The following is a 27,470-nucleotide window of genomic DNA, read 5'->3' as shown; positions in this document are numbered from 1 at the left end:
GAGTAATAAAATATAGGCTTTTGTATAAGCGTTTCGAGTGTAATAGCCTTGCTTTGGAAATTTTTTCTAGACTAATTCAAATGTAAAATACGAGAAACATAAATTATCAGACAACAGAAATGGCCAAACCGTCAAATGAGGATGAATAACAGTGCGACAAAAACATGCAATAGAAGGGGCTAAAGTACATTTCTCTTCCGAATTCCCATAGTATTGATTATCTTGAACTTTTTTTTCTTTATGAAAGATAGGAAGAAAGAACGAAAAAAACGAAGCAATTTAAATAATATATAAGTAAACTAAAAATAATATGCAAATTGTAGTGGCTCAAATCTTTGAATATCTTGAAGGGGTAGAAAATAAAATAGCATTAAAAATATAGCTGTTTGTTGATATTGTTATCGTCCTATGAATATATTACACATATATCACAACTCTACCTCCCCGTAACGCAAAACTACACAAACGCGAATTACTCAATATTCTTTTCGGCCTTGTGCCATTGCTTTTATTTTCCACTTATTTATTTAAGGATACAATTTATACGAAAACTCTTTTACGTCATTCAATATATTAAATAATTTATTTCATTATTTCAACATTGATATACACATTCACACAGTATGCTATTTACAATATACCTAACACGTTCTTACCTTAAATTAAACAGATATACAGATAACAGTAATATAATATAGCATTCCTACAGACCATAGTAAGTAATTTACTGTACTATAAATTATTCGCAATAATGTTTATTATTTTACACAAATCTCTTAAAAAAAATTCATCACTCGTTTTCCCCTGAGTCCCTTCATCATTTTTATATACATTTCATCGATTTATGATTAAAACGTGAATATCTGTATGTCATATTTCACTAATTGTATCGAAACCACTTAACGTCACGTACCGAAGTTACAAACAGTCGGTTTTCCGTGAAATTGCACAGCACCAGATATTTGATAATAATCATATGACACGTAGTGATAATAAATAATGCGATTACTTCAACCGGTAGAGCAGCAATGATTGATTCCATAAAATTCACAGGTAATCAATACTACGGTTTTCCGCACACCATTATTGGCATAAAATAACGTTGCGAATTTTTCATCAAAATTCGATCAACAAAAAATATACCTTATTTCTCTATCCCACTGCAGTTTGATCGATTTTGCTCTGAGCATTACATATATCGCGTGCTTCATATTTTTCTTGCTAATTGAAAATGATTTGATATCTAAATATTCATCTAAAGCCTACATAGCTGGATGTATCGTATTCCGTGTCGGAGTCCTCTTCGGTGATTCCTGTTCGAAAGTTTGCGGAATCTTATTGAACTCGTCGTCAAAATCAACCTCTCCTTCCGTGTGAACGGAATCTTCCCTGTAACACAAAATTGATGCCGATTTATATATTATTTAAAGCATATTTTTATCGCGTCGTTTTTGAGTTCTGCAATGGATGTATAACGAAAGAGTTCATCTACCGTCTAATACTTTTTTTCTGTCAGCTTCTACATGTGTAGGTTCAATCGCCTACTTCGATCTGATTGATGTGAATACCACATAACCGTATCTGACGATGGGATCAACAACTTCTTGTGCATGACAATTGGGGAATCCCTAAATCTTGGCCATTGCCTTGTGCCTCGAGGCTTCCTAGAGCCTTCGGGCCTGAGATCTGGGTCTCACCGTTTACTTGCTTTGACGGACACGTCACGTACTCGGTTAAATTCGCCTATTCTCTTATAAAATTCAACCGTTGCCCAAATTTTATAGCTTCGTTATGCACTGATGGTTGACCTGATACGAAACAGTTGCAGGGCAATCAAAATCTGGCTGGCTCTACAACGCGTGGTCAGGACTTGTGAACACCTCTACTGCAAATTAGCTCTCAATCAACGAAGCAATGGAGCGTTCATAATTACAGTCTTCGCACATGCCATATTGACCACTGCCATCAGCGAGCAGTTGAACTCGTTCCGAAAACACGCCATTGTTACACCAACTAGGCATTCGCATCTGCAGAGGTAATAATTGCCCGATAACTCACATGTACTTGTTTGATGATGGCAAGAACAGTGACTTCGGACACGCCTTGAAGTATGGCCAGCATTCTCCGTGCGATTTTCCCGTTTTTTCTGCATCGACGTAATCCTTCATCAGTTCAGCGAACGGCGATTTGCTCGCGCTGAAATTACAGATGGCAAAAAATTAATGCTAGGTTAAAACGAATCACCTGGTTCTATGGGCGAGGCGGGCCACCGTTCTAGTTTTGCGATATTTCGAACACCTGTCCGTGTTTTACAACCGGCATACTCCGAATCACCGCATAGAGTGAGTTATGATGGATGCCCTCAAAATACTCACGTGAAAAAAAGCCGTATAATTTCACCAACGAAGCCGAAATTGTCCAGAGGGTGACCGTGAACCTCGCATATTGCTCGGAGCAGGCAAGCTTTGCCATCCATTCCGAACTGGCTGAGCATGTCTTCGGCTATCCCGTAGAGTAAGGCGCGTTCTCCACCCTGGAACGCGTTTTTGGGAACTTCCGGTACTTCGCGTTTCTGGAGTCTGTGCTTCATGAAGGAAGCAATGAAATCCCCGAGAGCCATGCCTGCCTCTCGGCTCTGGAACGCTCTGCCGAAGACGGGGGGCAGAGCGCCGTAAGGATTCTCGTTGTCCGTTAGGCCCAGTTTGTCGAAGTCGACTGTAACGAAATTTCAAAATTAGAATCTGCCCGTCTGAGGAGGCGGGAAGACTTGAAACGGCGAAGGCAACTCACTGGTGAACGGGAAGCTCATCGACATGTTACTGAGGAAACCGTAAGGCGGATACCTCACGAAGGGTAACAGAATCGTCGGAGTTATGGTCAGCACTGTGCCAGGAGGCAAGGCGATTCTCCCATCATTTGTAACCCACAACAGTCTCTTCTGACGGTGGTGAACCTGGGCCCCATCGTCAGGAACGACACCGGCATCCCCGGGATGATTCTGAGGCGTCGAAACTCCGAGGAATAGCATCAGACAGAAGAGCGGACCGATATTTGGCAGCATCTTTACTGAAACAAGAACGGTTCACCCATACATATGTAACGGCCTTCGGCATCAATCATTGGTGAGTGAAAAACAACGAAGCTGCAGGAAACGTGCGGAGAGGATCGGATCGACGCCGAACTCCGTTATCCCTGTATAACCGATGTCCGGCACTTGGTGCTCTCGTGGCACAGTTTGCAAATATTATATTTGGCCCTACTATATTATTGTAGACGAACTTTATTCGCACGCACGCACGCACGCACGCAAGTAAGATAGCCCGGAGCTTCACAGTCGTCATGTCGTGTGATGTTGATAAATTTCTTAGGACGTCTGGTCCAACGTCTATTCACGAATGTACGGTTCCCGGTTGAAATAAAAGCAAAGGCGAACGCGAACCAGATCGGAACAGATTAAGTAGGTCTGGACTAGCACAATATGCCTCGTACAATCGCCAAATTGTTAAGTACAATCAAAAATGGAATGCTGTATAACGGTCTTTTTGAAGACCCGACTACGCGGATCCGAATCCGCCCGAATCCCTCTTGAATGTGTTGACACAGATATAATTAAATACGAATACCGATTCGATTATTTTTCTGGTCAGACCACATCCCACCACCCCCCTACGAAGTTCCACTGTGATATATTCGTATTATTGATGTTTTTTTCTTGCTTTATTCTAAAGATCCGTCCCGTTTATGATTAGCATACTCGCATGAATTAATTCATACAATGTATGTATGCGACCATCATTTAATTGCGTCTACAATGATTGACTGTACTACACTCGATCTCTCTAGACGCATTAATCTGTCCAATTGATTTGATTACCGATCGTATGATCGTCGTTATTTGCATAGAATCGTTCTAGTTTCTCGATAAAAATCACTACAGATCTGGATAACTCGGAAAATTGTACAATAATTGTGAATCGCAGTGGCTTGACCGCCACTGCGGTGACATTATCGCCCGATTTGGTCGATCCGGGCAACGTTGCACCGATCGATAGACGCGGTGCAGTTAAGGAAGACTGTGGTTAACCCGGGGATTCCAGGAGGGCTGACAGGCTCGATTACAGCCAGCCGGTCTTTTCTTGTTACCAGTTTACGCTGTAGCCGGCAGACGTGAGTCGCAAACGCAACCTGGGAACAGGTCACAAACATCAAGCGACGGTTAGAGCCTTGCTCGTTGCGTCCGGCTATATGCGCTGAAAGAAAGGTGCTTCTTAATGCCGCTGTAACATCACGTGCCAAGGAACATGTGGTATGAAATATAAAGACGCGATGTACTGAATTCTCTGCATTTCATCGATCGGCCAATCCATCGATTTGCCAAACAATTTAGTGCAGATATTTGCACGCAGAACGTGCCGTTGACAATAAACTGTGAATAATATCCACAGCGTAGTATGGGTGAAGTGATTTTTCTAGATGTTAGACAGGTAGGACAGTTTCACCTGACGAATCTATCCTAGTGATATATTAAATATAAACAGACGAGAACACTTTCCTTGATCGGCATTAAAAAGTAACAAGAAATTAAGTTGTATTGCAATGATTCGTTTGATTTCAAAAGACCATAACACTTACGTTACTGGCATAAATAATCATGAGAAATTATGTTGTATTGAAAAGATGTGATCGCCACGCGAATTACGAGTTATTTAACGATCACGTTTGAATATGTTCGCGTGACCCAGTGATAGCTAACTACCAGTGTTGGCTACTAATTGCGGAAATAAATTAAAACAGAGTGACGAAACAGTAACAATCCACAAGTGGAGCGAAACAAGAATGATCGAAAATTGAAACGAGCTGAAAAGGAAAAAAAATACATAATATATAGCCAGAATTGCCGATGCAATCGATTACTCTTCGCCGGGGTTTTGCCGTTACGTCTTGGAGACCCTGAGGCGCTGAATTCATAGCATAATCACTTGAATATTACACCTCACATTATCATAATTTGCTAGCACGATATTCTTAAATCTCGCCTTTTTAATGCCGATTCGCAGTATGCAGAATTGAAAATCGGTTGGGATGTGCACTATACATCTGTCATAGTGCAGAAAGTCTTCTGTAGCAATTTGTATTTTTTTTTATGTGTAGAAGAACATTCACTCATAACTTATATCACGTTACTGTATGCAATAAATATTATTTTAGTTTTCTGAGGGGGGGGCCCCCCTTCAGACCCGAAACGTCAACGTCAACGTTGTCTTTGACTTTATTGTCCTTCGACACCGAGAAACTCTGCACATAAATTAAAGATAAGGTCGAGTAATCAATCAACATAGTGTAGAAAATTTTTACCGTGCAGGCTTAAACGTACAAAGTCGTGGATATGTTATCGCAGGAAGGCATTTTCTTGGTTATTATGGACTCGCAAATATTATATAAAACTCCAGTTGCCGCTCCCTTTAATTTTCTGATAAAATTATTCTTATACTGCAGACTGTTTGTGAATGACGACCCGTCCACCATTTAACGGTTGTCGGCGGTCAATTTATGTGGCAGGATCTTTTATCCGCACCGTAGTTAATGGAGAATAATTTTTTGCTTCTTCGCAGAATTGTTGACTTTCATATAACGGACGCACATTTAAATGTAAGAGGTCGCTCATTCACGCGGCTGGTAATTAAAAACACGTCAATTATCTGCGAAAAATCAGCGTCCCAGTCGACTGTCAGAATTGCCATAGAACCTAGAACTAGAACTGTTGCGGGGAACTGTTACGATTTGAAAACATCAGCCAACTCCGAACCTGAATTCTCAAGACCACATAATCCCTGAACTTGACGATTCGAAAACACAGTAGAATCAAATAAGACGCCAAATATTATACTTGTCAAATCAGGCGCATGGACGCGCCCACTTAAATTCCCATTCGTATTTAATGTGTACCGTCAGTCAAGTTCTGGAGAACACAGAAAATTCATGAAGAATAATTCGTTGCAAAATTAAACACCAGGGTTTCAGAATACAAGGTCAATCCAACGACCGGGGACTTTGTAAAAGATGGAAAAAATTTGTTGATTATTCAACTGAACTAAGCAATTACTTTCACTGGAGAAAGGAAGACCAAGAAAGCGCGTGGTCACAAACAAGATTCTCCTACGTGTCTATACGTCAAGAAGTCTGTAGTGACTGTGCAGAATAAACATCCATTTCTCCCTGTAGAGGTATTGCCTAGAATTCTGAAATAGATGAGCCGCATAGTTGTAAACGATCTATTTATCCTTATAACTTGCACGCATTATCGCGCAATTGATCATCGAACAGGTCTGACTCCGTACAACTTATGGTTATTTAAAACAAAATTAGCCTTGCTTGACCACAGCAGCCGAGCAGTATTTATTTATGAAAATAATACGGAATTAATGTGTAGGGGCAATACCATAAACGAACGGCATACGTGCGTTCATTTTTTCGAAACACGTTTTCAGAAGTGATCCTATCACTTCGGTAAATTCTGCTCCGCACTGCAGTGCATCGAGACATTGCGTAACCTTCGTTCCACTCATGTTTCGGATACGAAAATCGATAATTTTATTTTCGTTTTTTTTAACGGTAACGGGTACCGGCTTTAGCACCGATGGAACGAGGCCAGGCGGAAGGACCAGGGGTTCGAGAAACCCGAATCGTCCTGCACGATACCATCGAGTGGATAAAAAAATCTCTGCCCGATTTGCAAGCGCGGTGTAAACAGATTTTAGTGTCACACGTTCAGCGGATACTAAGCTTGGCCCGCATTTGGCTAGTTGCCGGGTGTAAAAGAGGGGAGAAATCGAGGGGCTTCGAGGGAATGACAATATGTATTATTCACGCTCGCACTATCGATCTCGCCGACACACACCTCGTCGTAATTAGCATCGGGTGCACCAGCGACACGGCTTAACGATCAATTCGGCTCCCCGACGTTTTCGCGAAACCGTTAGTCGGCGCGAATTCCTCCCGCCTTGGCATGTATATTAGCATCGCCTACCAAAAATATCGGAAAGTTTCGAAGGTGAGATCATCCGTATGTATTGATTAATAAGTATCCGCACGGATTACCCTCATCGCCGACAATCATCCACCGATTTTTCCAAAGATCAATCAATCGTCGACGGAACCTGTAATTTTCTACATTCGGCTCAAATATTGCTTCGTGGACAGCTTGAGAGTCGGCTGCGATCTAGACGATATGCTTTTTCGTCAACCTGGTCTCGTTCTATACAAAGATTGCGAGGGAAACACGGAGGGGAGTAAACTGCACAGTCGCCGGGTCGAATAGTCGAAAGAAACCGCACAAGTAGGAGAAGGTATCTTTTCATCCTTCGTCCATTGAGCCGAGTTCGTAGCTGTGCTTCGAATCAGCCGAACAATCGGCCAGGTGGCCATAAAAATGTAAACTCGAGTACTCTGGATCGGTGGAAGGCGAGTCCGTTGTCCGACAATACGAGTTTTCGCTACCGCTAGAGTTACCCTGCGACCGCGATCCCGATCCCGTCTCCTCGCTCGCCTATATCGATACACGCGCATGTGTATCCTATGCACTTGGTGTACACGGAGGACATTCACAGGTACAAAAGTCCTTGAGACGACCGGACTGCGCGCGGAAAAGGTAGCGTGGATCAATCCACGACGGAGGGGAATGAACTGCGTTCACGGTACGCCTTGCGCCTTCCTTTCCACCTGCTGCACCAGCAACGCCGGCCGATTTAGATCCTTGCACGAAGATTGTGTCGGGGGCAACGCGTTAAACCGCGGCGTGTGGGAGTACTTAGATATGCAGCTCACTCCGCATCCTCATTGTCCTTACCTGCGAGTTGTCGCGCGTTTCCCGAGCGGCTTCATTGTCAAAGTATACTAGAGAGAAAGTCTTTGTCCGCTTTAGTGCAGGACGTCGAATCGAGGTACGTAGGTCGCAGGGACAGCTTTGGTAAGATTTGCTTTTGAAAAGTCGGACACGTACGTAATGGAAAACGCGCCGATGGAAATAATTGGCTTCCTACATCGTAAGTATATTGCAAATGTTTGTTGGAAGGGAGGAAAATTTTTTCGTACGCTTTGCCACTCCGCAGCTTTCTTTAACACTGCGAGCCAAGAAACGACAAAGACTGTACCGGAAAGTATTGGAAGAGATTGAAGGAACTCGGGATCGCCAGGACCCAGCCATCTTCGTCAAATTTACGGCAAATTTCTTTCTGCAAATTTTTAGCCACTGAGGATTTGTAATAGAACGAACTTCGTCATTATATATGTTTTTACTGTCTACGACACGAATGACTTGCCACGTATTGTGGTGAGGAGAAAAAGATGTCGACTGACTCCGTGGAAAATATCACGTTAGCACGAAACCCGACATTGTTATTCCGTGTCGAAATGGGGAGAATGGAGCGAATTAATTAAGATCCATACCCCAGTCGGGCGTTTACCGTTTAATTGTGCACGTGCAGCCCAGAGACAGCAGTATGGAAAGAACCTCCTCCCCGCCACTGACGTAGCTATCCTGATCGCCCAATTATTTTGTAACCATTACAACGGTCTGCGGTAAGCTATACAGTCACTGGATACAGATTATTTGAGATCTATTCCCGCAGATTACTATCGTCGCGTGATTCATCAAGCATTTAATTTACAGGCTGTCTCGAAATAACTCAGACCTTATGAGTATACTTCAATAGATAATGATGTTTGTGATAAGAGTAATATGGAGTAAAGTAAAAGGTGTTTCTTTGTCGGATTCCAGATCAAACTGTCTGTTACTGTAGACGGATCGTGCCATGGACTCTGAATGCCTGTTTTGGACGGCAGTTAGCCTACGAAAGCTAAACAAAAATCGCTTTCAGTCACAGGTCAAGCAACTGGTTTACAATGTCGTCTAATAAAAGTAACTATTAAAATGAATATTCCTGTTTTTATGACTGCAGCCTCACTCGTTTCATAGCATCCGTGTAAAAGTGAATGAGAAACTACTCTACTTAATTTCTCCAGCCTGACTTCGGTAGTGAAATTTCAACTACCAGGTATGCGGTACGATAAGTCAACAGATCTCGTTTATATTATATGATAATACATTTTGTCATTCAGGTTACGGAGGAAATAAAATCTTAGACCGCTGTCGAGAATCGTGTAGATTCAATTACCGATGTCGTGTAATTTTTTATTTTTTTTTTTAGGTTTGTTATTCTTTAAAGAATTTTACCCAGCACAACTTTAACAGCATAAATATGGCGAACCAAAAAAACGAAATTGGGTATTTTCGCGAAGAAAATTCATTTTTTCAGTGTGTATAACGCATGGGAACACCAAATAATCATGAAGTTGAAGAAGGTAACGTTATTGTAACGATGCATGTTTAGAAAAAATCATTACTTCACACCTTCAGGATTGTCTGAAATTTAGTAAACCATACTAAATAAAACACATTCATATTTTGAAAAGCCAATTCACTGGAAGTCATTCTAAAATGAAACAATAATAAATTTTGCCCTGATGTTTCGTTTCAGAAACGTTACTAACTTCAGCTTCGTCAATAATTGGGTTGTAGTTTTTCATCGGCATCAAAACCTAATCGTGGATGGTACAAGCAATTGAATTTCACTTATTTCGTTAAATGTATGTACGTAAACATTGGTTGCATGAGACATTGTTGTAGTTTTCAACCTGCTATATGTATTTTAATTTTTGTAGATAGGAAACGACGTGATCAAATAATTTTTAATTTCTCTACTTGTTACGTATGTAAAGTTTTTACACGCACAGACCGAATGGCTCATCAGAGAAACCGCAGGTTTTACAGGTTCGTCTGAAGCATCAAATCTGTCAGACAAGAGGGAAAAACCCGCCCAATTGCTATAATTATGAAGGTATTGATCTTACTTATTTGGAGATCACATCCGACATATGGAGACATGGCTAATATAGTTGGAAATTTTTACTCGCATGAATATATCCAATCAGTTGATTCGACTTGTTGTCTTCGCTAAACTGGGTAATCCATAATAGCAAACTACATGAGAAACACAATTTAATTGTATAACGTACACGATAGAGAGGACGGGTTCCGATGAATCTACAACCCATTGAAACTTACTGATTTTTCAGAACCGTCGGCACGTAGCGTTTAACGGAATTTGACCTGACGGATATAACCAAAGAGGGTAGCCTTCCTTTTTCTGTGACTTTCGGAGCCAAATCTTCATGCGACAGAATCGATTGAAACTTCTCAAACTGTTTTACTCACGGTGATGGAAAAACGATTTTCCAAACTTCCTGGGTTCAGCAGTTAAATAAATAAAAGCATATGTTCATTCATTTCTATATTTCAATCAAGACTGCATCAAATACTAACGATACAATATACAAATCGCATCCTGCAGAGATACAATTCCGCCTGTACACAGAACGAAACTTGAACTACTTATAAACTACAATTATTTTATATTTATTATATATAATATATATTTAATCGTACAACATTTTTTATACACTGCTTGAGAAATAGGATGGTGCACTACTGTTTCCTTATATAATAGGTATATTTATTACGTAATGTTTGATAATTTTTTTACATGTCTGTTTACCATTAACTTTAATACGTACTATTTGACGAATTGTTGAGAAATTATACTCTAACACCCTAACACATGTACAATAATTGAAGCACATGAAATAAACTGAAATTGATACTTTGTTACGTTCAGATTGTATTTCTCCTTCCCTACAAGTATGTGAATCCGGGGCAAATTTTATGTTTTTCGGTAAAAGATTTTCGTCAGGCGTCCGCAAGGAGTCAAGGCTGTCCGGAACAAATTTCTCTAGCGAAATGATAGCTATATGAAATCTGAATGAGTCGGTGACAACGTTGCTCGCATCCGCTCAACTTGGGCTGGAGAATTCCTTCAAGCTTGATCTCGGCGTAAGTCTTCCTTTTCCTGCGATTTCAGAGCCAGGGAGACGCGGTCCTGAAGTAAATCTGGATGGGCCAATGTGGGCTAATGAAACGCTGAGTAGTGAGAATTTTCATCGCAATTTTGGCGAAATTATCAAATGGGGTCAGCCTTGCTCTTTATTTGGCCCTGAGTGTTTTTTTCTCCGAATCAATTTGTACAACCATTACTAAACTAGTTGAAAAGTGCACGAAAGCTCTGATTTACAGCACTTTTCAAGATCGCGAAAATTTTCGCCAAAAACACAAAGGGGTTAGCCTTACTTTTTTTTTGGGCAAAAAACTTTTGGTCTCAGATTCGTTTTAAACGACCCTTATCTGATCAATTGGACCCTCAGGAACTCAGAAATCGCAGCGAAAAGAGCGTAGGACCATCAGGTGAGAAATGGCGAGCACAGAAGCACCTGCTGAAAAATGTCGAAAATTGAGGTTCTGGTTTTTTGGCTGTAACTTTTGACCCACCACTCGCAGCGTATTCGGACTGCGCCCAATCGATTTCTCTCGCAAAATTACGTCGATATAGTGCTCCAAAGCTCTGATTCCAGCACTTTTCAAAATCGCGAAAATTTTCGCCAAAAACACAAAGGGGTTAGCCTTACTTTTTTTTTGGGCAAAAAACTTTTGGTCTCAGATTCGTTTTAAACGACCCTTATCTGATCAATTGGACCCTCAGGAACTCAGAAATCGCAGCGAAAAGAGCGTAGGACCAACAGGTGAGAAATGGCGAGCACAAAAGCACCTGCTGAAAAATGTCGAAAATTGAGGTTCTGGTTTTTTGGCTGTAACTTTTGACCCACCACTCGCAGCGTATTCGGACTGCGCCCAATCGATTTCTCTCGCAAAATTACGTCGATATAGTGCTCCAAAGCTCTGATTCCAGCACTTTTCAAAATCGCGAAAACTTTCGCCAAAAACACAAAGGGGTTAGCCTTACTTTTTTTTTGGGCAAAAAACTTTTGGTCTCAGATTCGTTTTAAACGACCCTTATCTGATCAATTGGACCCTCAGGAACTCAGAAATCGCAGCGAAAAGAGCGTAGGACCAACAGGTGAGAAATGGCGAACACAAAAGCACCTGCTGAAAAATGTCGAAAATTGAGGTTCTGGTTTTTTGGCTGTAACTTTTGACCCACCACTCGCAGCGTATTCGGACTGCGCCCAATCGATTTCTCTCGCAAAATTACGTCGATATAGTGCTCCAAAGCTCTGATTCCAGCACTTTTCAAAATCGCGAAAATTTTCGCCAAAAACCCAAAGGGGTTAGCCTTACTTTTTTTTTGGGCAAAAAACTTTTGGTCTCAGATTCGTTTTAAACGACCCTTATCTGATAAATTGGACCCTCAGGAACTCAGAAATCGCAGCGAAAAGAGCGTAGGACCAACAGGTGAGAAATGGCGAGCACAAAAGCACCTGCTGAAAAATGTCGAAAATTGAGGTTCTGGTTTTTTGGCTGTAACTTTTGACCCACCACTCGCAGCGTATTCGGACTGCGCCCAATCGATTTCTCTCGCAAAATTACGTCGATATAGTGCTCCAAAGCTCTGATTCCAGCACTTTTCAAAATCGCGAAAATTTTCGCCAAAAACACAAAGGGGTTAACCTTACTTTTTTTTTGGGCAAAAAACTTTTGGTCTCAGATTCGTTTTAAACGACCCTTATCTGATCAATTGGACCCTCAGGAACTCAGAAATCGCAGCGAAAAGAGCGTAGGACCAACAGGTGAGAAATGGCGAGCACAAAAGCACCTGCTGAAAAATGTCGAAAATTGAGGTTCTGGGTTTTTGGCTGTAACTTTTGACCCACCACTCGCAGCGTATTCGGACTGCGCCCAATCGATTTCTCTCGCAAAATTACGTCGGAAAAGTGCACGAAAGAATCAATTCGAGCACTTTTCAAAATCGCGAAAATTTTCGCCAAAAACACAAAGGGGTTAGCCTTACTTTTTTTTTGGGCAAAAAACTTTTGGTCTCAGATTCGTTTTAAACGACCCTTATCTGATCAATTGGACCCTCAGGAACTCAGAAATCGCAGCGAAAAGAGCGTAGGACCAACAGGTGAGAAATGGCAAGCACAAAAGCACCTGCTGAAAAATGTCGAAAATTGAGGTTCTGGTTTTTTGGCTGTAACTTTTGACCCACCACTCGCAGCGTATTCGGACTGCGCCCAATCGATTACTCTCGCAAAATTACGTCGGAAAAGTGCACGAAAGAATCAATTCGAGCACTTTTCAAAATCGCGAAAATTTTCGCCAAAAACACAAAGGGGTTAGCCTTACTTTTTTTTTGGGCAAAAAACTTTTGGTCTCAGATTCGTTTTAAACGACCCTTATCTGATTAATTGGACCCTCAGGAACTCAGAAATCGCAGCGAAAAGAGCGTGGGACCAACAGGTGAGAAATGGCGAGCAAAAAAGCACCTGCTGAAAACTGTCGAAAATTGAGGATCTGGTTTTTTGGCTGTAACTTTTGACCCACCACTCGCAGCGTATTCGGACTGCGCCCAATCGATTTCTCTCGCAAAATTACGTCGGAAAAGTGCACGAAAGAATCAATTCGAGCACTTTTCAAAATCGCGAAAATTTTCGCCAAAAACACAAAGGGGTTAGCCTTACTTTTTTTTTGGGCAAAAAACTTTTGGTCTCAGATTCGTTTTAAACGACCCTTATCTGATCAATTGGACCCTCAGGAACTCAGAAATCGCAGCGAAAAGAGCGTAGGACCAACAGGTGAGAAATGGCGAGCACAAAAGCACCTGCTGAAAAATGTCGAAAATTGAGGTTCTGGTTTTTTGGCTGTAACTTTTGACCCACCACTCGCAGCGTATTCGGACTGCGCCCAATCGATTTCTCTCGCAAAATTACGTCGGAAAAGTGCACGAAAGAATCAATTCGAGCATTTTTCAAAATCGCGAAAATTTTCGCCAAAAACACAAAGGGGTTAGCCTTACTTTTTTTTTGGGCAAAAAACTTTTGGTCTCAGATTCGTTTTAAACGACCCTTATCTGATCAATTGGACCCTCAGGAACTCAGAAATCGCAGCGAAAAGAGCGTAGGACCAACAGGTGAGAAATGGCGAGCAAAAAAGCACCTGCTGAAAACTGTCGAAAATTGAGGATCTGGTTTTTTGGCTGTAACTTTTGACCCACCACTCGCAGCGTATTCGGACTGCGCCCAATCGATTTCTCTCGCAAAATTACGTCGGAAAAGTGCACGAAAGAATCAATTCGAGCACTTTTCAAAATCGCGAAAATTTTCGCCAAAAACACAAAGGGGTTAGCCTTACTTTTTTTTTGGGCAAAAAACTTTTGGTCTCAGATTCGTTTTAAACGACCCTTATCTGATCAATTGGACCCTCAGGAACTCAGAAATCGCAGCGAAAAGAGCGTAGGACCAACAGGTGAGAAATGGCGAGCACAAAAGCACCTGCTGAAAAATGTCGAAAATTGAGGTTCTGGGTTTTTGGCTGTAACTTTTGACCCACCACTCGCAGCGTATTCGGACTGCGCCCAATCGATTTCTCTCGCAAAATTACGTCGGAAAAGTGCACGAAAGAATCAATTCGAGCACTTTTCAAAATCGCGAAAATTTTCGCCAAAAACACAAAGGGGTTAGCCTTACTTTTTTTTTGGGCAAAAAACTTTTGGTCTCAGATTCGTTTTAAACGACCCTTATCTGATCAATTGGACCCTCAGGAACTCAGAAATCGCAGCGAAAAGAGCGTAGGACCAACAGGTGAGAAATGGCGAGCACAAAAGCACCTGCTGAAAAATGTCGAAAATTGAGGTTCTGGTTTTTTGGCTGTAACTTTTGACCCACCACTCGCAGCGTATTCGGACTGCGCCCAATCGATTTCTCTCGCAAAATTACGTCGATATAGTGCTCCAAAGCTCTGATTCCAGCACTTTTCAAAATCGCGAAAATTTTCGCCAAAAACACAAAGGGGTTAACCTTACTTTTTTTTTGGGCAAAAAACTTTTGGTCTCAGATTCGTTTTAAACGACCCTTATCTGATCAATTGGACCCTCAGGAACTCAGAAATCGCAGCGAAAAGAGCGTAGGACCAACAGGTGAGAAATGGCGAGCACAAAAGCACCTGCTGAAAAATGTCGAAAATTGAGGTTCTGGGTTTTTGGCTGTAACTTTTGACCCACCACTCGCAGCGTATTCGGACTGCGCCCAATCGATTTCTCTCGCAAAATTACGTCGGAAAAGTGCACGAAAGAATCAATTCGAGCACTTTTCAAAATCGCGAAAATTTTCGCCAAAAACACAAAGGGGTTAGCCTTACTTTTTTTTTGGGCAAAAAACTTTTGGTCTCAGATTCGTTTTAAACGACCCTTATCTGATCAATTGGACCCTCAGGAACTCAGAAATCGCAGCGAAAAGAGCGTAGGACCAACAGGTGAGAAATGGCAAGCACAAAAGCACCTGCTGAAAAATGTCGAAAATTGAGGTTCTGGTTTTTTGGCTGTAACTTTTGACCCACCACTCGCAGCGTATTCGGACTGCGCCCAATCGATTACTCTCGCAAAATTACGTCGGAAAAGTGCACGAAAGAATCAATTCGAGCACTTTTCAAAATCGCGAAAATTTTCGCCAAAAACACAAAGGGGTTAGCCTTACTTTTTTTTTGGGCAAAAAACTTTTGGTCTCAGATTCGTTTTAAACGACCCTTATCTGATTAATTGGACCCTCAGGAACTCAGAAATCGCAGCGAAAAGAGCGTGGGACCAACAGGTGAGAAATGGCGAGCAAAAAAGCACCTGCTGAAAACTGTCGAAAATTGAGGATCTGGTTTTTTGGCTGTAACTTTTGACCCACCACTCGCAGCGTATTCGGACTGCGCCCAATCGATTTCTCTCGCAAAATTACGTCGGAAAAGTGCACGAAAGAATCAATTCGAGCACTTTTCAAAATCGCGAAAATTTTCGCCAAAAACACAAAGGGGTTAGCCTTACTTTTTTTTTGGGCAAAAAACTTTTGGTCTCAGATTCGTTTTAAACGACCCTTATCTGATCAATTGGACCCTCAGGAACTCAGAAATCGCAGCGAAAAGAGCGTAGGACCAACAGGTGAGAAATGGCGAGCACAAAAGCACCTGCTGAAAAATGTCGAAAATTGAGGTTCTGGTTTTTTGGCTGTAACTTTTGACCCACCACTCGCAGCGTATTCGGACTGCGCCCAATCGATTTCTCTCGCAAAATTACGTCGGAAAAGTGCACGAAAGAATCAATTCGAGCATTTTTCAAAATCGCGAAAATTTTCGCCAAAAACACAAAGGGGTTAGCCTTACTTTTTTTTTGGGCAAAAAACTTTTGGTCTCAGATTCGTTTTAAACGACCCTTATCTGATCAATTGGACCCTCAGGAACTCAGAAATCGCAGCGAAAAGAGCGTAGGACCAACAGGTGAGAAATGGCGAGCAAAAAAGCACCTGCTGAAAACTGTCGAAAATTGAGGATCTGGTTTTTTGGCTGTAACTTTTGACCCACCACTCGCAGCGTATTCGGACTGCGCCCAATCGATTTCTCTCGCAAAATTACGTCGGAAAAGTGCACGAAAGAATCAATTCGAGCACTTTTCAAAATCGCGAAAATTTTCGCCAAAAACACAAAGGGGTTAGCCTTACTTTTTTTTTGGGCAAAAAACTTTTGGTCTCAGATTCGTTTTAAACGACCCTTATCTGATCAATTGGACCCTCAGGAACTCAGAAATCGCAGCGAAAAGAGCGTAGGACCAACAGGTGAGAAATGGCGAGCACAAAAGCACCTGCTGAAAAATGTCGAAAATTGAGGTTCTGGGTTTTTGGCTGTAACTTTTGACCCACCACTCGCAGCGTATTCGGACTGCGCCCAATCGATTTCTCTCGCAAAATTACGTCGGAAAAGTGCACGAAAGAATCAATTCGAGCACTTTTCAAAATCGCGAAAATTTTCGCCAAAAACACAAAGGGGTTAGCCTTACTTTTTTTTTGGGCAAAAAACTTTTGGTCTCAGATTCGTTTTAAACGACCCTTATCTGATCAATTGGACCCTCAGGAACTCAGAAATCGCAGCGAAAAGAGCGTAGGACCAACAGGTGAGAAATGGCAAGCACAAAAGCACCTGCTGAAAAATGTCGAAAATTGAGGTTCTGGTTTTTTGGCTGTAACTTTTGACCCACCACTCGCAGCGTATTCGGACTGCGCCCAATCGATTTCTCTCGCAAAATTACGTCGATATAGTGCTCCAAAGCTCTGATTCCAGCACTTTTCAAAATCGCGAAAATTTTCGCCAAAAACCCAAAGGGGTTAGCCTTACTTTTTTTTTGGGCAAAAAACTTTTGGTCTCAGATTCGTTTTAAACGACCCTTATCTGATAAATTGGACCCTCAGGAACTCAGAAATCGCAGCGAAAAGAGCGTAGGACCAACAGGTGAGAAATGGCGAGCACAAAAGCACCTGCTGAAAAATGTCGAAAATTGAGGTTCTGGTTTTTTGGCTGTAACTTTTGACCCACCACTCGCAGCGTATTCGGACTGCGCCCAATCGATTTCTCTCGCAAAATTACGTCGATATAGTGCTCCAAAGCTCTGATTCCAGCACTTTTCAAAATCGCGAAAATTTTCGCCAAAAACACAAAGGGGTTAACCTTACTTTTTTTTTGGGCAAAAAACTTTTGGTCTCAGATTCGTTTTAAACGACCCTTATCTGATCAATTGGACCCTCAGGAACTCAGAAATCGCAGCGAAAAGAGCGTAGGACCAACAGGTGAGAAATGGCGAGCACAAAAGCACCTGCTGAAAAATGTCGAAAATTGAGGTTCTGGGTTTTTGGCTGTAACTTTTGACCCACCACTCGCAGCGTATTCGGACTGCGCCCAATCGATTTCTCTCGCAAAATTACGTCGGAAAAGTGCACGAAAGAATCAATTCGAGCACTTTTCAAAATCGCGAAAATTTTCGCCAAAAACACAAAGGGGTTAGCCTTACTTTTTTTTTGGGCAAAAAACTTTTGGTCTCAGATTCGTTTTAAACGACCCTTATCTGATCAATTGGACCCTCAGGAACTCAGAAATCGCAGCGAAAAGAGCGTAGGACCAACAGGTGAGAAATGGCAAGCACAAAAGCACCTGCTGAAAAATGTCGAAAATTGAGGTTCTGGTTTTTTGGCTGTAACTTTTGACCCACCACTCGCAGCGTATTCGGACTGCGCCCAATCGATTACTCTCGCAAAATTACGTCGGAAAAGTGCACGAAAGAATCAATTCGAGCACTTTTCAAAATCGCGAAAATTTTCGCCAAAAACACAAAGGGGTTAGCCTTACTTTTTTTTTGGGCAAAAAACTTTTGGTCTCAGATTCGTTTTAAACGACCCTTATCTGATTAATTGGACCCTCAGGAACTCAGAAATCGCAGCGAAAAGAGCGTGGGACCAACAGGTGAGAAATGGCGAGCAAAAAAGCACCTGCTGAAAACTGTCGAAAATTGAGGATCTGGTTTTTTGGCTGTAACTTTTGACCCACCACTCGCAGCGTATTCGGACTGCGCCCAATCGATTTCTCTCGCAAAATTACGTCGGAAAAGTGCACGAAAGAATCAATTCGAGCACTTTTCAAAATCGCGAAAATTTTCGCCAAAAACACAAAGGGGTTAGCCTTACTTTTTTTTTGGGCAAAAAACTTTTGGTCTCAGATTCGTTTTAAACGACCCTTATCTGATCAATTGGACCCTCAGGAACTCAGAAATCGCAGCGAAAAGAGCGTAGGACCAACAGGTGAGAAATGGCGAGCACAAAAGCACCTGCTGAAAAATGTCGAAAATTGAGGTTCTGGTTTTTTGGCTGTAACTTTTGACCCACCACTCGCAGCGTATTCGGACTGCGCCCAATCGATTTCTCTCGCAAAATTACGTCGGAAAAGTGCACGAAAGAATCAATTCGAGCATTTTTCAAAATCGCGAAAATTTTCGCCAAAAACACAAAGGGGTTAGCCTTACTTTTTTTTTGGGCAAAAAACTTTTGGTCTCAGATTCGTTTTAAACGACCCTTATCTGATCAATTGGACCCTCAGGAACTCAGAAATCGCAGCGAAAAGAGCGTAGGACCAACAGGTGAGAAATGGCGAGCAAAAAAGCACCTGCTGAAAACTGTCGAAAATTGAGGATCTGGTTTTTTGGCTGTAACTTTTGACCCACCACTCGCAGCGTATTCGGACTGCGCCCAATCGATTTCTCTCGCAAAATTACGTCGGAAAAGTGCACGAAAGAATCAATTCGAGCACTTTTCAAAATCGCGAAAATTTTCGCCAAAAACACAAAGGGGTTAGCCTTACTTTTTTTTTGGGCAAAAAACTTTTGGTCTCAGATTCGTTTTAAACGACCCTTATCTGATCAATTGGACCCTCAGGAACTCAGAAATCGCAGCGAAAAGAGCGTAGGACCAACAGGTGAGAAATGGCGAGCACAAAAGCACCTGCTGAAAAATGTCGAAAATTGAGGTTCTGGGTTTTTGGCTGTAACTTTTGACCCACCACTCGCAGCGTATTCGGACTGCGCCCAATCGATTTCTCTCGCAAAATTACGTCGGAAAAGTGCACGAAAGAATCAATTCGAGCACTTTTCAAAATCGCGAAAATTTTCGCCAAAAACACAAAGGGGTTAGCCTTACTTTTTTTTTGGGCAAAAAACTTTTGGTCTCAGATTCGTTTTAAACGACCCTTATCTGATCAATTGGACCCTCAGGAACTCAGAAATCGCAGCGAAAAGAGCGTAGGACCAACAGGTGAGAAATGGCAAGCACAAAAGCACCTGCTGAAAAATGTCGAAAATTGAGGTTCTGGTTTTTTGGCTGTAACTTTTGACCCACCACTCGCAGCGTATTCGGACTGCGCCCAATCGATTACTCTCGCAAAATTACGTCGGAAAAGTGCACGAAAGAATCAATTCGAGCACTTTTCAAAATCGCGAAAATTTTCGCCAAAAACACAAAGGGGTTAGCCTTACTTTTTTTTTGGGCAAAAAACTTTTGGTCTCAGATTCGTTTTAAACGACCCTTATCTGATCAATTGGACCCTCAGGAACTCAGAAATCGCAGCGAAAAGAGCGTAGGACCAACAGGTGAGAAATGGCAAGCACAAAAGCACCTGCTGAAAAATGTCGAAAATTGAGGTTCTGGTTTTTTGGCTGTAACTTTTGACCCACCACTCGCAGCGTATTCGGACTGCGCCCAATCGATTACTCTCGCAAAATTACGTCGGAAAAGTGCACGAAAGAATCAATTCGAGCACTTTTCAAAATCGCGAAAATTTTCGCCAAAAACACAAAGGGGTTAGCCTTACTTTTTTTTTGGGCAAAAAACTTTTGGTCTCAGATTCGTTTTAAACGACCCTTATCTGATAAATTGGACCCTCAGGAACTCAGAAATCGCAGCGAAAAGAGCGTAGGACCAACAGGTGAGAAATGGCGAGCACAAAAGCACCTGCTGAAAAATGTCGAAAATTGAGGTTCTGGTTTTTTGGCTGTAACTTTTGACCCACCACTCGCAGCGTATTCGGACTGCGCCCAATCGATTTCTCTCGCAAAATTACGTCGATATAGTGCTCCAAAGCTCTGATTCCAGCACTTTTCAAAATCGCGAAAATTTTCGCCAAAAACCCAAAGGGGTTAGCCTTACTTTTTTTTTGGGCAAAAAACTTTTGGTCTCAGATTCGTTTTAAACGACCCTTATCTGATAAATTGGACCCTCAGGAACTCAGAAATCGCAGCGAAAAGAGCGTAGGACCAACAGGTGAGAAATGGCGAGCACAAAAGCACCTGCTGAAAAATGTCGAAAATTGAGGTTCTGGTTTTTTGGCTGTAACTTTTGACCCACCACTCGCAGCGTATTCGGACTGCGCCCAATCGATTTCTCTCGCAAAATTACGTCGATATAGTGCTCCAAAGCTCTGATTCCAGCACTTTTCAAAATCGCGAAAATTTTCGCCAAAAACACAAAGGGGTTAACCTTACTTTTTTTTTGGGCAAAAAACTTTTGGTCTCAGATTCGTTTTAAACGACCCTTATCTGATCAATTGGACCCTCAGGAACTCAGAAATCGCAGCGAAAAGAGCGTAGGACCAACAGGTGAGAAATGGCGAGCACAAAAGCACCTGCTGAAAAATGTCGAAAATTGAGGTTCTGGGTTTTTGGCTGTAACTTTTGACCCACCACTCGCAGCGTATTCGGACTGCGCCCAATCGATTTCTCTCGCAAAATTACGTCGGAAAAGTGCACGAAAGAATCAATTCGAGCACTTTTCAAAATCGCGAAAATTTTCGCCAAAAACACAAAGGGGTTAGCCTTACTTTTTTTTTGGGCAAAAAACTTTTGGTCTCAGATTCGTTTTAAACGACCCTTATCTGATCAATTGGACCCTCAGGAACTCAGAAATCGCAGCGAAAAGAGCGTAGGACCAACAGGTGAGAAATGGCAAGCACAAAAGCACCTGCTGAAAAATGTCGAAAATTGAGGTTCTGGTTTTTTGGCTGTAACTTTTGACCCACCACTCGCAGCGTATTCGGACTGCGCCCAATCGATTACTCTCGCAAAATTACGTCGGAAAAGTGCACGAAAGAATCAATTCGAGCACTTTTCAAAATCGCGAAAATTTTCGCCAAAAACACAAAGGGGTTAGCCTTACTTTTTTTTTGGGCAAAAAACTTTTGGTCTCAGATTCGTTTTAAACGACCCTTATCTGATTAATTGGACCCTCAGGAACTCAGAAATCGCAGCGAAAAGAGCGTGGGACCAACAGGTGAGAAATGGCGAGCAAAAAAGCACCTGCTGAAAACTGTCGAAAATTGAGGATCTGGTTTTTTGGCTGTAACTTTTGACCCACCACTCGCAGCGTATTCGGACTGCGCCCAATCGATTTCTCTCGCAAAATTACGTCGGAAAAGTGCACGAAAGAATCAATTCGAGCACTTTTCAAAATCGCGAAAATTTTCGCCAAAAACACAAAGGGGTTAGCCTTACTTTTTTTTTGGGCAAAAAACTTTTGGTCTCAGATTCGTTTTAAACGACCCTTATCTGATCAATTGGACCCTCAGGAACTCAGAAATCGCAGCGAAAAGAGCGTAGGACCAACAGGTGAGAAATGGCGAGCACAAAAGCACCTGCTGAAAAATGTCGAAAATTGAGGTTCTGGTTTTTTGGCTGTAACTTTTGACCCACCACTCGCAGCGTATTCGGACTGCGCCCAATCGATTTCTCTCGCAAAATTACGTCGGAAAAGTGCACGAAAGAATCAATTCGAGCATTTTTCAAAATCGCGAAAATTTTCGCCAAAAACACAAAGGGGTTAGCCTTACTTTTTTTTTGGGCAAAAAACTTTTGGTCTCAGATTCGTTTTAAACGACCCTTATCTGATCAATTGGACCCTCAGGAACTCAGAAATCGCAGCGAAAAGAGCGTAGGACCAACAGGTGAGAAATGGCGAGCAAAAAAGCACCTGCTGAAAACTGTCGAAAATTGAGGATCTGGTTTTTTGGCTGTAACTTTTGACCCACCACTCGCAGCGTATTCGGACTGCGCCCAATCGATTTCTCTCGCAAAATTACGTCGGAAAAGTGCACGAAAGAATCAATTCGAGCACTTTTCAAAATCGCGAAAATTTTCGCCAAAAACACAAAGGGGTTAGCCTTACTTTTTTTTTGGGCAAAAAACTTTTGGTCTCAGATTCGTTTTAAACGACCCTTATCTGATCAATTGGACCCTCAGGAACTCAGAAATCGCAGCGAAAAGAGCGTAGGACCAACAGGTGAGAAATGGCGAGCACAAAAGCACCTGCTGAAAAATGTCGAAAATTGAGGTTCTGGGTTTTTGGCTGTAACTTTTGACCCACCACTCGCAGCGTATTCGGACTGCGCCCAATCGATTTCTCTCGCAAAATTACGTCGGAAAAGTGCACGAAAGAATCAATTCGAGCACTTTTCAAAATCGCGAAAATTTTCGCCAAAAACACAAAGGGGTTAGCCTTACTTTTTTTTTGGGCAAAAAACTTTTGGTCTCAGATTCGTTTTAAACGACCCTTATCTGATCAATTGGACCCTCAGGAACTCAGAAATCGCAGCGAAAAGAGCGTAGGACCAACAGGTGAGAAATGGCAAGCACAAAAGCACCTGCTGAAAAATGTCGAAAATTGAGGTTCTGGTTTTTTGGCTGTAACTTTTGACCCACCACTCGCAGCGTATTCGGACTGCGCCCAATCGATTACTCTCGCAAAATTACGTCGGAAAAGTGCACGAAAGAATCAATTCGAGCACTTTTCAAAATCGCGAAAATTTTCGCCAAAAACACAAAGGGGTTAGCCTTACTTTTTTTTTGGGCAAAAAACTTTTGGTCTCAGATTCGTTTTAAACGACCCTTATCTGATTAATTGGACCCTCAGGAACTCAGAAATCGCAGCGAAAAGAGCGTGGGACCAACAGGTGAGAAATGGCGAGCAAAAAAGCACCTGCTGAAAACTGTCGAAAATTGAGGATCTGGTTTTTTGGCTGTAACTTTTGACCCACCACTCGCAGCGTATTCAGACTGCGCCCAATCGATTTCTCTCGCAAAATTACGTCGGAAAAGTGCACGAAAGAATCAATTCGAGCACTTTTCAAAATCGCGAAAATTTTCGCCAAAAACACAAAGGGGTTAGCCTTACTTTTTTTTTGGGCAAAAAACTTTTGGTCTCAGATTCGTTTTAAACGACCCTTATCTGATCAATTGGACCCTCAGGAACTCAGAAATCGCAGCGAAAAGAGCGTAGGACCAACAGGTGAGAAATGGCGAGCACAAAAGCACCTGCTGAAAAATGTCGAAAATTGAGGTTCTGGTTTTTTGGCTGTAACTTTTGACCCACCACTCGCAGCGTATTCGGACTGCGCCCAATCGATTTCTCTCGCAAAATTACGTCGGAAAAGTGCACGAAAGAATCAATTCGAGCATTTTTCAAAATCGCGAAAATTTTCGCCAAAAACACAAAGGGGTTAGCCTTACTTTTTTTTTGGGCAAAAAACTTTTGGTCTCAGATTCGTTTTAAACGACCCTTATCTGATCAATTGGACCCTCAGGAACTCAGAAATCGCAGCGAAAAGAGCGTAGGACCAACAGGTGAGAAATGGCGAGCAAAAAAGCACCTGCTGAAAACTGTCGAAAATTGAGGATCTGGTTTTTTGGCTGTAACTTTTGACCCACCACTCGCAGCGTATTCGGACTGCGCCCAATCGATTTCTCTCGCAAAATTACGTCGGAAAAGTGCACGAAAGAATCAATTCGAGCACTTTTCAAAATCGCGAAAATTTTCGCCAAAAACACAAAGGGGTTAGCCTTACTTTTTTTTTGGGCAAAAAACTTTTGGTCTCAGATTCGTTTTAAACGACCCTTATCTGATCAATTGGACCCTCAGGAACTCAGAAATCGCAGCGAAAAGAGCGTAGGACCAACAGGTGAGAAATGGCAAGCAAAAAAGCACCTGCTGAAAAATGTCGAAAATTGAGGATCTGGTTTTTTGGCTGTAACTTTTGACCCACTACTCGCAGCGTATTCGGACTGCGCCCAATCGATTTCTCTCGCAAAATTACGTCGGAAAAGTGCACGAAAGAATTAATTCGAGCACTTTTCAAAATCGCGAAAATTTTCACCAAAAACACAAAGGGGTTAGCCTTACTTTTTTTTTTAGCAAAAAACTTTTGGTCTCAGATTCGATTTGTATGACTCTTTCTCGACTAATCGGACTTCCAGGAACTCAGAAAACGCAGCAAAAGCAGCGTAGGACCAACAGCAGAGAAATGACGACGGAAAGAGCACCAGTCAAAAAATGTGGAAATCACAGGTTCTTGTTTTTTGGCTCCAACTTTTGATCCGTTGCTCGCAGCGTATTCGGACTGCGCCCAATCGATTTTTCTCGCAAAATTACGTCGGAAAAGTGCACGAAAGAATTAATTCAAGCACTTTTTAAAATCGCGAAAATTTTCGCCAAAAACACAAAGGGGTTAGCCTTACTTTTTTTTTGAGCAAGAAACTTTTGGTCTCAGATTCGATTTGTATGACTCTTTCTCGACTAATTGGACCCCCAGGAACTCAGAAAACGCAGCAAAAGCAGCGTAGGACCAACAGCAGAGAAATGACGACGGAAAGAGCACCAGTCAAAAAAATGTGGAAATCACAGGTTCTTGTTTTTTGGCTCTAACTTTTAATCTGTTGCTCGCAGCGTATTCGGACTGCGCCCAATCGATTTTTCTCGCAAAATTACGTCGGAAAAGTGCACCAAAAAATTTATTTAAGCACTTTTCGAAATCGCATAAGTTTTAGTCAAAACTGCAAAGGGATCAGCCATCCGTATTCTCTGAGGTTTAAGCCAGCAACTTCATGCCTTGAAATCGATCGATATTACCTCTTCTACAATATGCAAACGCCGAGAAACGAGAAAAGCCATTCAAAACCTCGTAAGAGCAAAGGCTGAAGAAATATGAGGGAAACGTCTCATCTTTGGGCTGTAATGTGCGACATACTGCTTGCTGCTACTTCAAACTCTGCGCGAGACATTTGTTTACAAAAATTTTGTCGATATGGCGATTGGTACGATCTTTTCTAGACCATTAGGAGCCCAAGGAAGTCAGCAAATGCTAATAAAACTGCGTAAAGCCTTCAGCTTAGGAGATACGAGGAAAATGTTTCGTTTTTTACTTACAGCTCGCAAGGACTCCAAACTGTGCCTGATCGGTTTTTTACGCACAATTACGTCGATACAGCACCTAAATAAATACATTCTAGCGTTTTACCAAACTACTTTTTATTTGCAGCGATTTTGGTGCCGAAAACTCTTTGTCTTGGCATAAATTTAAATTACCTTATTCAAACTAATTGGATCCCTAGAAATTCAAAAAAGACATCTCGAATATTTTAGGATCAACAGCTATGAAACTACAAAGAGAATATGAAGCAATTTTTTGGTCGCTGGCACTCACTTCTGATGAACTGTTGTCAGTGATTAGGGACTATGCGCAATCGTATTCTTTGAATAAATTACACCCAAGTTTTTGATTATTGAAATTTTTGAATTCGCAGTAGCGTTTTTTTGTACAAACATAAAAGACCACAGTAAAGGCAACAGTATCCACAGTATCGCTGTTTATTTTTTTCAATCGTATTTTCACATTAATATCACAGCCGTTCTCTTACCCTTTTTCTAATACTTCTTACTATCTACCGTTATATATATTGGTCCCAGAGGCTGTCGGCGGGAAAAAATTCATCCTCTGTGCGAGGGCTCGAAATTGTTGTTTAACTCGCTGACTGCACTATCTTATAGATTAGTGCATAGATTCCGCATGCGTACTCTCAGCACAATTTACGTACGAGTTCTGCAGCAAAGCGACGGCTCATAGACTTGATCATCATTTTGCAATTAGTTGTTGAAGAGTTACGGTGATTCAAATGATCGTGACAGCTGAGCAGTAGGTTCACAGCTTGTGTAGACAATGATTATTTCTTGAAACGTGAGAGCAAAGTAGAGCCAAGTAGAGTCGAAATTTGAGTACCATTAAACATCATTTTGTACAGAAAAGAAATACTGGTAGACCAGAATGGTTTTATTATACCATGGTAGTAGACCTGATTTGAGTTATTTGTATATCTCCACGATAGTTTAATAAAAATATTACCTTCGCGCGGTTCGAACGTATGGATCTTGATCCAGCACAACGCGACGACGGCCAGGAATGGAGAAGATTCGTAAAAATGTGGAGTAACGTTGATGCACGCTGAGTAACAGGGCTATGGCATAATTCCTCTCTGCTGCCAGACTTGGTTGTCGTGTATTTCGCTTCACTTAGATGCTTTTCAGATTTTTTATGAATGTTCAGAGGATGGAATTCGTTACACAAATTACGATTGAACCGATACCATTATTTCGTATATGGTACATAGCTTATGTTAACAATAACTATCGATAGTCCTGACAATTTAATTCACAATTTATCGCATATTACTGTTTAGTTTCAACAGAATAGTAAAAAAACAAGTGATATTATCGAAATTATTTAAATCACGCTTACTTTTTTTAGTGTCGTTCCGTGGGTTTACTCTTTGATTTTACTGCGCGGGCAATTAAATAAATGGTATTGTTCAACAATATTTACGCTTTAATCGTACAATCATAGCATGCACATAAAAGAACGTTCTTCTTTCATTACTCAAGTACAATCATTACAGGGAAGACGTGTAACTTTAGAAGCTGATAATATTTATTGAGCTGACGGTAAACGCCTTTCCATCGAGCGTGATTCGCGAAGAAGAGCGGCTTCAGTACTGCATGCGAGGCTTGCATACGCGAGGCACTATCCTGTTCGAGAATCTCCCCACCTCCCGTATACCATAACCACCACCATCGCCACAATCTTCAGATTTTTGCGCCACTGACCGTATGATCATTTAACTATTCAATCCCCGTACTTCAATGCTGTCTTGGCATACATTTATAGCCCAGTAACCGAC

The 27,470-nt window shown here is 41.8% G+C and overlaps 1 protein-coding gene across 3 annotated transcripts; it reads right to left on the bottom strand.

The window, feature by feature from the left end:
• Window positions 1-75: 75 nt before the first annotated feature.
• On the bottom strand, window positions 76-27,272 carry LOC107223880. Of its 3 annotated transcripts, none has more exons than XM_046745669.1 (5): window positions 26,639-27,272; window positions 2,791-3,066; window positions 2,376-2,715; window positions 2,059-2,196; window positions 76-1,389 (listed from the first exon to the last, which is right to left on the bottom strand). In XM_046745669.1, exons 2-5 carry the CDS (start codon window positions 3,059-3,061, stop codon window positions 1,263-1,265), a joined length of 876 nt encoding a protein of 291 aa, XP_046601625.1. In that variant the 5' UTR covers window positions 3,062-3,066; window positions 26,639-27,272; the 3' UTR covers window positions 76-1,262. The 3 variants fall into 3 exon arrangements, with proteins under 3 accessions (XP_046601625.1, XP_046601630.1, XP_046601620.1); XM_046745674.1 differs by having other exon boundaries at window positions 2,791-3,061; XM_046745664.1 differs by lacking the exon at window positions 26,639-27,272 and adding an exon at window positions 6,440-6,778.
• Window positions 27,273-27,470: the final 198 nt, after the last annotated feature.

This window comes from Neodiprion lecontei, chromosome 1 (genome assembly GCF_021901455.1).
Source record: "Neodiprion lecontei isolate iyNeoLeco1 chromosome 1, iyNeoLeco1.1, whole genome shotgun sequence".
Taxonomy (NCBI): domain Eukaryota; kingdom Metazoa; phylum Arthropoda; class Insecta; order Hymenoptera; family Diprionidae; genus Neodiprion; species Neodiprion lecontei.
Note: the sequence above shows the minus strand (reverse complement) of the source record. Positions and strands in the feature narration are given on the sequence as shown.

Excerpts from the sequence above, each read along its gene's own strand:
- LOC107223880 (XM_046745664.1), bottom strand. The coding sequence starts at position 6,566 with ATGAGTGGAACGAAGGTTACGCAATGTCTCGATGCACTGCAGTGCGGA. Across the intron at positions 3,067-6,439 it reads ACGTATGCCGTTCGTTTATG|TAAAGATGCTGCCAAATATC; the intron begins GTATTGCCCCTA and ends TTCTTGTTTCAG. Across the intron at positions 2,197-2,375 it reads ATTATACGGCTTTTTTTCAC|CGCGAGCAAATCGCCGTTCG; the intron begins GTGAGTATTTTG and ends CTGTAATTTCAG.